The 14,745-nt window shown below is 33.9% G+C and overlaps 1 protein-coding gene across 4 annotated transcripts in view; it reads right to left on the bottom strand.

Annotated features, from left to right (window-relative positions):
- SENP6 (SUMO specific peptidase 6) overlaps window positions 1–14,745 on the bottom strand; it is a 106,878-nt gene that overhangs the window by 43,151 nt on the left and 48,982 nt on the right. For all 4 annotated transcript variants that reach the window (XM_063097358.1, XM_063097355.1, XM_063097356.1 and 1 more), the window contains 3 exons: window positions 9,076–9,218; window positions 5,778–6,075; window positions 74–303 (listed from right to left, as the gene is read on the bottom strand). In XM_063097358.1, coding sequence (XP_062953428.1) covers window positions 74–303; window positions 5,778–6,075; window positions 9,076–9,218 — 671 coding nt within the window. The remainder of the gene's footprint in view (window positions 1–73; window positions 304–5,777; window positions 6,076–9,075; window positions 9,219–14,745) is intronic.

Genomic DNA, 14,745 nt, shown 5'->3' with positions numbered 1-14,745 from the left:
GCCCTCCAAAAAATATTTACATCCCAAAGGGGAGAATTTAATCTGAACAAATGTCAACAAATGTGAAAAGTACCTGGTCTTTCATTCTTGCTTTTCTTGGCAATGCAACTGTATTTAACTCTGATTCTGCTGGAATGCTTCTTAGTTCATGCTCTACTCTGCAGGTATTTTCATTTAATGCTGCCTCTACTTTTCCAGTGGATGGTGCTGGGGAAGAACATGCTGAATCAGCAGGTTGAGGAGACATGCTCTCTCTTCTGTTAGTCCTGTCATTGTCATCATCATCATCACTGGACAAAATGACTAAAATTATAAAGAAAATTCATAATTTATATTTAAGTTTATAATTAAGATTAAAATTATATCTATAATATAATTTCCTATTTCATTTCTGTCAGTTAAAAATGTAAATAAATGACCAGTGGGAAATATACAAAATTTGCATTGGATCCCCTCCAGAGCTGAGATTTAAAAAAATGAGCGAAGCTACAATCCACTCATTTAATGACAATGAGTTAAATTTGAAGAAATCATAAGACTTGGCATCTTTTTAACAATATTATACAAATATAAAATTGATTCTAAAGTTCACACTACTCACCTACACAGCAACATCAAGTTACAAGAATTAAATGTTTATAAGTGTTCTATTTCAGTTTCAAAAAGTTTATATAAATATTCTATAGTTAAAAAGCTGTTCTCGGGCCGAGCCCGTAGCGCACTTGGTAGAGCACTGCGCTGGCAGCGCGGCCACGCTCTCGCCGCGGGTTCGGATCCTATATAGGACTGACCGGTGCACTCACTGGCTGAGTGCCGGTCACGAAAAAAACGACAAAAAAAATAAAAATAAAAATAAAAAGCTGTTCTCATAGTTGCTTTTATTCTATTAAAAAAGAATGTATTCTACATGATTCTATATCTAAGATCTTGCCTCAGGGTCTGCTACTAATTGAATTGTGTCCCCCCCCAAATTCTTATGTTGAAGTCCTAACCCTCTAATGTGACTATCTTTGGAGATAAGGTCTATAAGGAAGCAATAAAAGTTAAATGAGTTCCTAAGGATGGGGCCTTAATCCAATACAACTGGTGTCCTTGTAAGAACAGGAAGAGACACCAAAGATCTTTCTCTGATTGCACACAAAAGAAAAGGCCACATGGGGACACAGGGAGAAGGTGGCCATATGCAAGCTAGGAAGGGGCCTCAGCCAGCACCACCCCTGCTAACATCTTGATCTTGAACTTCTAGCCTCCAGAACTGTGAGAAAAGAAATTTCTTGTGTTTAAGCCACTCACTCTACAGCATTCTGTTATGGCAGCCTGAACAGACTAATAACACAGGGTATTTGTACTCTCATTCTAAACTTGTTCCTACATACATCAGTATGTCTTCCTGCTCACTTCATTTTGGGTTCTGTTCAAAAGTTACTTATCAAAGGTGCCTATTTTACCACCTATCTAAAATAGCACCCTCCCTCCTCTTGACTACTGACAATTGTTACTCTGTATTTCCTAGACCTGTTTTACTTTCCTACATGGAATTTATAAGTACTTGAGACATTATACATTTTAGTTATGGACTACCTACAGTAGAATAAAGGCTTCATGATAATAAATTATTTTAATAGGAATACACATTTAAGAATGATCAAGTATACTAAGGAAAAAGACTTTGAAATCTGAAAAATCTGTTTTGTTTTTTTAAAAAATCAAACTCTAATAGTCCATATGTATGTAATTACGTATGTAATACCGAAAAGTTACTCAATCTCCTTAAGCCTAGGTTACCTTATGGGGCATATTAGTACCTATCTTACACAACTGTGAAAACTAAATTAAAACCGGTTAGTGTATAAACCTTTTCTCACCAATGCACACAAGTATGCAGTAAATGGCATCTTTTATTATCAATATGACATGTTGTTAAAATGGAACATATTTTTCCATATACTTTAATGAAAAACAGCCTTTAAATTTTTCTTTTTGAGCAGAGAAGGTCAGCAAATTTACGCTTTATATATAGTTTTACTTTTTGGTGGCTGGCCAGTACAGGGTCCAATCCCTTGACCTTGGTGTTATAACACAGAGCACTAACCAACTGAGCTAATTGGCCCTGCCCCACTTTACAATTTTAAATCACTGTTGATGTGGTCCTATCTTAAGCTCTGAATAGTAAACTGCTTAAGGAACCTCAGACTCACAGGAAATTTACTTCCTTATGTTATCAACCTACATGGCTGCTGTAGATACAGTTATTTAAATTTTGTTTTTACTTATCAAATTTTAGTTTCCCTCAACCTGGAAATCTCCTCAGGATCTTCATAGTTTGGCTCAGTGATAACACCAACAACTGCCGTTATAATAAGTGAGACTTCTTTTCATGTCTTACCATTAACATACAAAAACCACACCATTAGAAAAGATTCAAATGATGTTAACAATATTTAATATTGCATAAGTATACCACTAAAACGTATCATAAATTTGTCAAATATCATCATCATAATGTCCTAACAGAGTATCTTAGCTGTACAGCTATCATTCAGTAATTATTTTCCAAAGACATTTTTCTCAGAAATGGAAAAAACTATACAGACATTCATATGGAACAATAAAAGACCACGCATAGCCAAAGCAATGCTCAGCAAAAAAAATAAAGCTGGAGGCATAACACTACCTGACTTTAAGCTATACTACAAAGCTATAATAACCAAAACAGTATGGTACTGGCATAAAAACAGACACACTGACCAATGGAATAGAATAGAGAATCCAGAAATCAACCCACACACTTACTGCCATCTGATCTTTGACAAAGGCACCAAGCCTATTCACTGGGGAAGGGACTGCCTCTTCAGCAAATGGTGCTGGGATAACTGGATATCCATATGCAGGAGAATGAAACTAGATCCATACCTCTCACCGTATACTAAAATCAACTCAAAATGGATTAAGGATTTAAATATACACCCTGAAACAATAAAACTTCTTAAAGAAAACATAGGAGAAACACTTCAGGAAATAGGACTGGACACAGACTTCATGAACACGACCCCAAAAGCATGGGCAACCAAAGGAAAAATAAACAAATGGGATTATATCAAACTAAAAAGCTTCTGCACAGCAAAAGAAACAATTAAGAGTTAAAAGACAACCAACAGAGTGGGAGAAAATATTTGCAAAATATACATCTGACAAAGGATTAATATCCAGAATATACAAGGAACTCAAACAACTTTACAAGAAGAAAACAAGCAACCCAATTAAAAAATGGGCAAAAGAGCTAAGTAGGCATTTCTCTAAGGAAGATATACAAATGGCCAACAGACATATGAAAAAATGCTCAACATCACTCAGCATCCAGGAAATGCAAATCAAAACCACACTGAAATACCACCTAACCCCAGTTAGGATGGCTAAAATCCAAAAGACTCTGAACGGTAAATGCTGGCGAGGTTGCGGAGAAAAAGCAACTCTCATACATTGTTGGTGGGACTGCAAAATGGTGCAGCCTCTATGGAAAATGGTATGGAGGTTCCTCAAACAACTGCAGATAGATCTACCATATGACCCAGTTATCCCACTGTTGGGAATATACCCAGAGGAATAGAAATCATCAAGTTGAAGGTATACCTGTTCCCCAATGTTCATTACAGCACTCTTTACAATAGCCAAGAGTTGGAACCAGCCCAAATGTCCATCATCAGATGAGTGGATACGGAAAATGTGGTACATCTACACAATGGAATACTACTCAGCTATAAAAACGAATGAAATACTGCCATTTGCAACAACATGGATGGACCTTGAGAGAATTATATTAAGTGAAACAAGTCAGGCACAGAAAGAGAAATACCACATGTTCTCACTTATTGGTGGGAGCTAAAAATTAATATATAAATTCACACACACACACACACACACACACACACACACACACACACACACACACACACAACCGGGGGGGGGGTGGCGGGGAAGAAGATATAACAACCACAATTACTTGAAGTTGATACGACAAGCAAACAGAAAGGACATTGTTGGGGGGGAGGGGGGAGGGAGAAGGGAGGGAGGTTTTGGTGATGGGGAGCAATAATCAGCCACAATGTATATCGACAAAATAAAATTAAAAAAAAAATAAATAAATAATGAACTAATTAATTTTAATATTTTGACATATTTCAATGACTAATAGTCATGATTCTTTCTGTGACTCCAGTTCCCATTAATGGTCTGTGGGAGCCCTTTCATTTTAGCTCCTGTGTCCTTTTGACATGTCCACAGTAGTTTCTGACTGCTTCCGTGCTTCCTGTTATGACTAGACAATCTAGATTTAACTCATACATTTCAGGCTCCAGACCTGGATTTAGCTATTTCTCTAAGAAGCTCTGGTTATTTTTGGTAAAAAATGGTATTTAAAAACATAAATAGAACTAAGGTTGCTCATTTCTATACTAGCGTTGTTTACTGTTTTCTGTGGGTAAAGCTAGGAAATATGTACTTTATAAATAAGAGAAATGTAAGTTCATACTATTATCTCCAATTCAAATTTAAAGTTATAAGACTTTTACTTCTTTTATTTTTACTTTTGTATTCCTTTCCTCTAACGCTGAAAACTTTGTTTCTAGAGACAATAATATAATTACTTATTTGCTTTATCAATATGTGTATGTCTAAAAAACACCCTCCCTCCTCTTAACTCCTGATAATACTATTATTAATAACAATATTTCTTAATATGCTGAGGATTTCTTTGCAGTTCTATTTAACCTTAATATATCAAATCAGGAGTGGAGACAGCCACAACATTAATTTAAATTCATTCGAAGTAATTCTCAGTGCTCAAGCCACCAAGTAAATATAAGGAGTCTTCAAAAAGTTCGTAGAAATATTCGTATTATCTTTTAATTCCATTTTTCCACGAACTTTCCGAAGTACCCTTGTATATAATTAAGTTTGTTTCATTTTGTTTTTAAATTTGTTCTTTTGTTTAAAAATTTTTTTGATTTTTTTGTTCTATAATTATGTAAAACATTTACAAGGTTCTAAAGTCCAATCTATAAAAGAAAGAACATTTGGAGAAACGTAGTATCTATTCCTAATGCCTACACTGTTCCCCTCCTCCCCAACCACCTTTTCTACTAGTTTTTGGTTATCTTTCTATTTTTTAAAAGAAACTATATTCACTCTCCCACTCTGTATAGTATATTCTTGTCTGCACCTTGCTTTATTCACTTAAAGATACTGGTAATCACTCTACACAGTATTATAACAGATCCTTCCTTCCCTTTACAATATTTTATACTTTGTTTAGCCCATCCCCAATTGTTTCCAATCTCTTGCTATTTATTACAAACAGGACTGCATTCCACACACATACACACAGGTACACATGTATCCAAGGTATGAAAAAGATTTAGGGAAGGAACAAAGTGGTAAGGGAACTAATTTTCACTGAGTCCTTTCTATGTGTCAAATATTTTACTGAGCTATGTTAAGATACTTTATATGTTATTTCATTTATTCTCTCAAAAACACTATCAGCAGGAAATACACACATTTACAAATTAGAGAGATTAGAGAGATTAAATTAATTTGGCCAAAGTCAGAAGAATGGACATAACTGGCACTTGTAAGACTGGGGCCATGGTCTATGTTTACATAACTAATACAAGAAGATATCTATTAAAACTATACTTCTCAAATAGGCTCAGTCATTAAAAATCTACATAAAAATACTGGGCTGATATAAGCAATATTAAAGGCAGCAAAATACTTACTTGGATCACTTAGGTCTGACAGGCTTGTTTTCCTTTCTTTCAAGTTTGCAATTTTGGGTATTTTTGCCCCAGGCAAAACAGCTCTTCCATTAGTCTGTAAATAATTACGTCTGCTGTCATCACAATTCACAATAATATCAACTGGAACCTTTTCCACACTGTTGCCATAAAACTTCTTGGTTGTTAATCCTGGGTTTTGTGATTTCTGTCCTCTAGAATTCTGATGAATTGATGTTCTTAATAATGGTCCAGTAGATTCATTCAAAGTTATAGCTTGTCTGCAATTTCTTTGCAAATCCTTAGGAAAAAGAATACAACTTTGGCATTTGGTCTGATTTTCTTTTCCACATTTTGGACAACATTCACGCTGTTCAGACACTTTAAGTTCCAAAAGAACAAAAGAAATAAAAGATTTTGGCATTTTATTTCAACATCAAGGAACCCCAAAAAAGTCTCAAAATTAAGTCCCTCTCCCTCCAGCATGACAACCATGGCTACCATGAGATCTGTAAGCTAATTCTGTCTTTAAGAATCTGAGAATATGATCAAGCTGAGTATTGACTGGTTCCAATATTTTATTTTCTGTAATAAAGATAATTAGGACATATTTAAATGACAAAACTCCATGGAAAAGTGATACTTTCAGATATTTCCTTTTATAAAACTGACACTAAAACAGAAATAGCACATCTCTACTATTAAAATTCCCAGTACTAAAATATAAAAGGAACTATATCCTGAACTATTGATATATGCTTTTCATCAGCTAAGAAACACATATCTTGGAACTATTTATAACAATCAGGAACAAAATAAGGATCAACTGAATTGAATAATACATTAAATTTTCCATGAGGAAAAATTAGAGATTAAGAATTTTATTAACTTAGCTATCTACAAACTAGACTCTCAAAGCTGCTCAACTAGTTTTAGTAAAGTATATGTAAAATAGTACATTTTCATAAAAATTTTAAATATAATTCCTTTTGAAAACAAAATTGATTAAAATCGCCATTTCCTCCCTTTTGGTAGGTGGAAAACTTTTACAAAATACAATAATTCCAAATTAGATATCACATACTATTTTCAAGTCTCTAGACATAAATAATAACCAACTATACTTAATAAGAATGATCCTGTCTTTGATGAGACACTACTGAGACAATGTTATTTTTATTAAATGTCCTAAAGATGTTTAATTCTATTAAATTTAAAGATATTGTTTTCTTACAACCAGTACATAGTACGGCATTTCACAGACTATACATGGAAAGAAAAAAAACCACTAACCTTGTTCACGAATTAAAGACTACATAGAGGCTGGCTACGATTCTTTATCTTCACTAAGAAGAAAATAAGAATAAATGGCATAGGAGTAAAGAGTAAAAGAAGGAAGATTTACTTTAGCATCAAAAAAAAAAAATTCTGAGGTTTTCAGCTGGCATGCCCAGTAGAGAAAGGATGTTGTGTATAGGGAGGTGCTTTCTTCCTCTTTCCTTCTCCTTTACCTGGACCAAGCAGTGGGGATGCCCCGATGGCCTGAGCTGTGCACACTTAGGCTGACATGCCAGGAGACTGATCACATAAGTAAATACACTGGGGCTGATGGGATAAGGTTTTTCATTGCCAGAAGAGGGAGTTATAAACACATAGTGGAAAAGACTAAAATAAACATTGTGGTGTTGAACTAGAATTAGAGCAGTGTTAACTCATGCATTTTAATATGTATTAAATATTAATACATACACACACAAATTCCTAGCTCTTTCCACTGAGAGGGCCTAAAAACAATGACACCCAGTATCAATGAGCCCAAATATCTTCCCTCCACTTAAGGAAACTTAAAGGAAGCTGCTTGGAGAAATGTTTGACTCTAGGATTAAGACAGTGAAATAGAAGATAAATCTAGACCATCTTGTTATACCAAAAAGTGAAGAAGTACTCAAAGAATGATGTCAAAAAGAAACAGGAGACAGACAGCTTGAAGGGACTCGCATGGACCAAGTCTGGTACAATATGAGTAAGCATAAAATTAAATAAACGTTAGAGACTATAACACTTTTGAGTAAAATAAGAATCCATGTGTCCATGCTGATATAAATAAGGAAATGTGAGATAAAGAAAAGCTCTACTTTATGTTAGAAGTTGTATTAATAAAAGAGTATAGAAATAGCTATTAATTTTACAGTGCAGAAATCTAGAAGAGAACATTCTTTTTTTTTAACTTTTATTTTGTTGATATACACTGTGGTTGATTATTGTTGCCCCTTACCAAAACCTTCCTACCTCCTCCCTCTCCTCCCTCCCCCACAACAATGTCCTTTCTGTTTGCTTGTCGTTATCAACTTCAAGTAATTGTGGTTGTTATATCTTCTCCCCACCCCGAACATTCTTAAACAAGGTAAAAGTTAATATCATCATTAATGTCAAAATCAACAACGTTTCTCCTAATATGATGCAATGAAAAGATTATAGCATTACTTCTGAGGTGTTCTTGAAAAATGTATATAAATTATGAAGAAATATCGGACAAACAAACTTGAGGTACAAAGTAAGTGGCCTATATTCCTCACAAATATTAAGGTTATGAAAGACAAGGGAAGACTATGGAATAATTCAAGATTCACAGCGATTAAACTTAACACATGATCCTGAACCCCAAAAGGACATGATTTAGGTGAAATGTGAAGGGGATTTGTGGATTAGATGATAATTTTGGATCAGTGTAAATTTTCTGATTTTGATAGCTACACTCTGATTATACAGGAGAATATCCCCCTCCCAACTGTTTTTTAAAAAAACACCAAAACCACACACTAAAGTATTAGATGGTAAATGGGCATCATGCCTGTAACTTGTACTCAAATGGTACAGAAAATGCATACATACACACACACAAATATGGGGGGTGGGGAGGAAGAAAGGCACAGGGAGGGAGGACAATAAAGCAAATGTGAAAAATGGAAATCTGGGAGGAGAATGTGTGGATATACCTTTCTATTTTTTTTTTTTCAACTTTTCTATAAATTGTAAACTATTTCAAAAAACTTCTAGTTGAAAGCAATTATTTGGAATATTTGGAGGGAGGCACTGATAAATTCTTTCCAGAAAAAAAATATTTTCTATACTTCGGACAGGTAAAAAATGGTCTTTATTGAAGGCAAAAGTTTGCCTAAATAATTGTTCTAGGTCTCTTCTTGTCCTATGATAAAAGATCAGCAAGGATTTAAAAAGTACTGAAAGTAATATTAATAAAAATGCCATCTGCTTAGTAACAAACAACAACTTCTCTACCTACCTCTAAATTGGTTAAACATTTTTTTGGAGCAGGAGACAGAGAAGAAGGCTGATATGTACTACAGTGCCGTTTCTGTTGTACCTTCCTCTTAATTTCAGGCTCCATGTGAGATTCAGACTCTTCTGTTTTCTTGATTATACGTTCTAAAGGAGGGAGAAAAAACAAAAATACTGAAATTAAATTTTATAAATTCCTCATGATCTGTGCTACGGAAAAATACTAGTTTATACCCTGGCTACTTCTGTCTACCTTTCTCTCCTCAGCAAGATCTCCACACTGTGAACCACTTCATCAGGTGTACCAATATTCTTTTCAGCTTATTCTGTTCTACTAAGGCAACAGAAGCACTTCCTGTGCTGAACCATATATCCTTTTTTTCACTCGACGTTAGTTACTCTTCTTAGATTAGTAATGAGAAAAATCTGGTTACAATTGTTTAAATAAAGAAAACTAATTCTCAAGCTAATGGTTTTTTAAGTAAAAGAAATATAAAAGAGAATTTTCCTCATTATTTTTCTATGTAAATTTAATAATTTATTAAGGATATAACTAGAATTTTTAAATGATTTGATGAACTCCAAAACAGGATAATTTAAAATTTACCACAACTGACTCATCAGCAAAGGTTTAATTATGCAAGAGACCAAAACAGGTTTCCAGAACTAAAACTAATGAATCTACACACCAAAATCTACCTGCTTACCTGCATAATCTCAACTTTGTTAAATGCTTCTGTTTTCCTATCTTTAATATCCTCTCTTTTGATTTTTTAAAATCAGGAAATTACATACACATAAGTCAACAGTATCTAATATTTAATTTGACATATAATACTGTCTTAAAAAACCTATACAAATATTCTTGCTTAGTGTAATCATACAGAATTTCACTAAATGATTATCACTCTCTCAGCCTTTGCACCTCTATTTTCCTGGACACCAAAGCTAGAAATTTAAGTAATCGTTGACTACTCCTCATCCTTCCCTCCTCACTTTCAAGGGAATTCTACTTTCTAATCACTCGTAAATTCATTCTCTCCTCTACAACCCCATTGCCAGTACATTTAAGATGCTTAACTCTTGCCTAAACTGGTATCTCTCTCCAATTTTGCTCCCTTCAAATCTTTCCCCACTAGTGCAAAAGTACTCTAACACAAAAATGTGACACTGTCATTCTAATACTTAAAATCTTTCCATGATTTTAGTAGCTAAGGAAATACTCTTAACTAAACCTCATCTCTTGGCAAGCAAAAGTTCATGCTGTTCTAGTCTTACGTACAAACATTACCTCAAAGGGGTGCATTTCTCCAGGGTGTTTTCTCTTTCACCCTCTTACGTATGCTGTTCTCTTCACAAGCAAAGCCCTCCCTACCTGATGAATTCAAACCCTTCTTTGTTAAGAAGTTGCCTCTGCCCCACCCTAGGGACAATTAAGCAATCCCTGACGTGTCCACAGTACTTTATCTGTACTTATATTAGCATTCATTTTATTGTATTGTATTTATTTGTACTGGTCTGTTTCCCCCATTACATTGTCAGCTCCAAAAGGGCAGAAATCATGTTTTAGTCATGTGCTTTCCCAGCATCTAGAAACTGCACAAGAGCTAGACAAATGTTTACTAGGTTGAGTCACATGAAAAAGATAAAACTATATGAAACATAAAAAAAGAAATCACAGGCATGGGGGGAGAGAGATGCTGTTACTATGTCATCTCTGAAAATGGCATAAACTTTGCCACACAGAGATAATGATTAACACTCTTATCCAGAACCACAAGGACTTAGCTTCCAGGCAGACAGAGGAACTGAAAGGTGCTCCATTTTTTCTCCCAAGATCTAACATCTGAGGTTACAGAGAAGCTGCGCCAGTCGAGGGCATTCAGGTGTTAGTTATTATTTCTACAAGTGTAACTGTTGATTGATCAGATATAAAAAAGCAATTTCTATATAAGTGGTTATTTAAGAGCTACAATGTGGCACTATAAATAAAAAAGGAGGAAGATAACGTTTTGGAATTCAGAAATATACAAACACATTTATCTGGAACACACACCAATTATTTGCACACTCTAATTTATAGTAAAATAGTCTTAAACACATGGGTTCCCCCCCAAAAAAGTGTTTTTGGCCTTACTAAATTCTATAATGTATACAAAGGAAAGCTTTTGCCTTACAAACATATTTTACTAATCTCTATGAGCCACACATCATTTTGCTGAAATACGTGTCTAATGTTTTCTGCCAGACCCTACTTAGAGACTGACATTTAAAAAACCAGAATCGCTTCATTCTTGATTAAATGAGGGAACTTCAGAAAGTTTGTGGAAAAATGAAATTAAAAGGTAATATATATCTTTCCATGAACTTTTTGAAGACTCCTCATATAATTATACTCTTCTCTCCACCACAGCTATCTCATTATGTCTGTAATTTTGTCTACCACCCATCATAACTAACAAAGGCAGAAACAAGTGGCCCAATGTTTGAGATAATTGAGGATTTTTATTGATAATAGATACAGAAAAATGATATTAAAAATCTTGATTCCTAAATCGAGGTTATCTATAAGGCTCTAAAGAGACAGAAAAAGCAAGAAATGACATGATTAAGAATTTTAAGATGAAACTTTCAAAACCAATGTGATGTACAGGTATGGCAAATGACTGACAGTATTACAGGAGACCACAGTAGTGCCATAAAGAGACAATAAAAAGCATAAAAATGTGAACAACAGGGTTAAATTCCATTAGGATTCTATCTTCTATGTAAAAAAAAAAAAAAAAAGAATCATTTGAGAAGACGATAATTCAAGTAAAAATTAACTAGTCTCAAATTATATCAGAAACATAAAATGGCAAAAGACTTACGACTTGACTGGTCCAAGGATGGCAAATACTTAACAAGTACAAGTTTTACTAGCTTACTAATCACAGAGCTGATTTTTGCTAAACCCTAACATAGCCTCCAAATCCTCAACAGATTACTTCAGGGAGATACTTGAGATGAAACCTATATGACATTCCTGCTTTAGTTGAACTCCTCTTTTAGAAATGAGGAAGAGAACACAGAATGCTTACCCAAGACCACAAAGGAAGAATACCAATTAGGATACTCCCTGCTGAATTTTCTAGCTCAATGTCTTTTTAAATATACTATACTATTTCTAGATAAATGAGATAGCAGAAAAGGTGAGAATATGCAAGATATTATCAGAAAAGTAAGAATGACCTATATATAGGTTGGATACATATAATACATTTTAAAAAACAAGTTTTATAAAAAAGATCCTTCATAACAAGAATGTTCATAGCAGTTTTATTCATAATAGACACACACTGGAAACAACCAAGTGTTCATCGTGAGGAAAATGGATAAATTGGTACATTCATACAATGGAAAGCTAAAAAGGAAAAAACTACTGATGCATGCAACAAAATAGATGAATCTCAAAAAAGTTATTCTGAATGAAAGAGGCCTTACATAAAAGAGTACAAACTGTATTATTCCATTTATATGAAGTCCTATAACAGGGAAAATTAATCTACGCTAGGAATAATCAGAATGGCTACCATTTAGAGGGCAGGGTGGGGACTAATTGGGAAAGAACATGAGGGAACAAAGACAAACTAGAAACATGGTTGGTTTTCTCCATCATGCAGGTGCTACTATGACTGATTTTCAATATAAAAATTAAAGTAATGTACCACATTCTCATTATAACCTCCTTAAAAATCACTTGGCTATATGCTATACCTCTGGCCTACAGAATTTAGTGAAAACTCTTTAGCATAATAACCTACCTCTATAGCTTCATCTGTGGCCATCCTCTACCAATTCTCCAACAAAATACATTACTTATTCAAATATGTGAGGCTCTTTCACCCATTGTGCCTTTGCATTCCATTCACTTTACTTGCAAAGCTTTTCCTCCCCGACTTGGTCTGCGAAACTCCAATTAGCCAAAACTCAGCATTACTCACTTCTTTGGTGAAGATTTAAGTCAACCTCCAGAAAGGGTCAGTGACCACTCCTTTATGATACCACAACATTTTGCCTTTGTTTCTATATAGTGCTTTGAAATTGTACAGCAATGTGTTTACAAGTCTGTGGTCTCTCTAGCCGTTGAGCTTCCTGAGAACAGACACTGTCATGGTATAGGGGTATGAGGCAAGCTTGAATTAATAAATCATACCTAACTTTAAGGTATCAGTGGAAAGCTTACAAATATATTTGCAAAATAAGCTAGTTTAAAAAAGACTTGACATTCCAAAAACAGGAGGAAAAAATACAGTTGAAATTGATTACTCGAGCAATTTATTCAATATTTTAGTAGGCATTCCTGAACATTCACCCAAATACACTGAGGGGAAACAAAGTTAATAAATCAAAGAATGCTGTTAGAAACAAAAATGATTTAAATACAAACATAAATAAATAAAAATAAAACTAGAAGTACTTGAAAATAAAGGTGAATAATTTTAGAATTCCAGGGTAGGAAAAACTTTCCTAAACATGACCCTAAAGAAGTAAACCTAACTTTAAAAACAGATTTGACTACACCAAATTAAAATGTACTATTTGATAACACTAGAAAAAAAGGAAAAGAAAAAATACAAAATAGAAAAATACCTGCATCAGATGACAAAGAATTGTTATCTCTAATTTATAATAACCTTTAATAAGCAATAAATATGCAAATGACACAATAAACAAATGGGCAGACATAAATAAATTCAAATGGCTATTGAACATATAAGATGCCTCATCAGTAATGAAAGAAATGTGAAAAAAAAAACCATATTTTGACTAGATTGGCAAAGCCTAAAAGAATGATATCTGATGTTGCTGAAAAGCAGGCAAAAACAAGTATACTCCCAGTACTCTCTGTTGGGAGCTGACAACTTTTACACAGGCATTTTGGCAGTAACATATCAAGACTTAATATGCATAATCTTTGCCCCTGCAATTTTATTTCTAGGGATTTAACATAAGAAAATAGACAAAATACACATATGTACTAGTACAGTAATCATAGTATTTATAACATCAAAACACTGAAAACAACTTAAATTACGGCATTCACTAAAAAATGATTACTGAGACTAGAAATATTAAGTTGTAAGGAAGTCCTCAACGGTAAACTTATCCATTTGATTCACAAATTTCCTTTAATTGTGTTTTCCATGCTACTTTTCCTCTGACATTCCAGTATCTTTTTTTTTTTTTTTTTTGATATTTGAGTGTTGTGTTTTCTTTTTTTTTTTTTTTTATTCCAGTATCTTTTAATTAGAGTGTATAAACTAAACAATATCATAATAAGTCAAAAAGCAAGTCACAGAACAGTATACAAAGTATGAATGCATAACAAAAAAAGGTATATATATATGCATAAAAAAGGTTAGGAAAATCGTACATTAAAATGCTAAAAGCAGCTGCCCTGCCTGGTTGAGAGTGAGGGGTATTTCTCTTCCGCACATGTGAGTTAAATAGTGCTAAATCAGGTGATTGAGCTGAAATCACATAATGTAACTATATTAAAAATGTAATTAAACGTATATTCAGATACAGCACATAATGTTTATTCTCTTTAAAAAGGATACAAAAAACAGGCTGAAAAACAAAAAGGAAGTTTAAGAAACAAAAGGAAGAGTAGGTAGGGGAAAAAATTGGA

The sequence above is a fragment of the Cynocephalus volans genome, chromosome 5 (assembly GCF_027409185.1).
Source record: "Cynocephalus volans isolate mCynVol1 chromosome 5, mCynVol1.pri, whole genome shotgun sequence".
Classification (NCBI taxonomy): Eukaryota; Metazoa; Chordata; class Mammalia; order Dermoptera; family Cynocephalidae; genus Cynocephalus; species Cynocephalus volans.
This window is presented reverse-complemented; position numbering and strand designations above follow the sequence as displayed.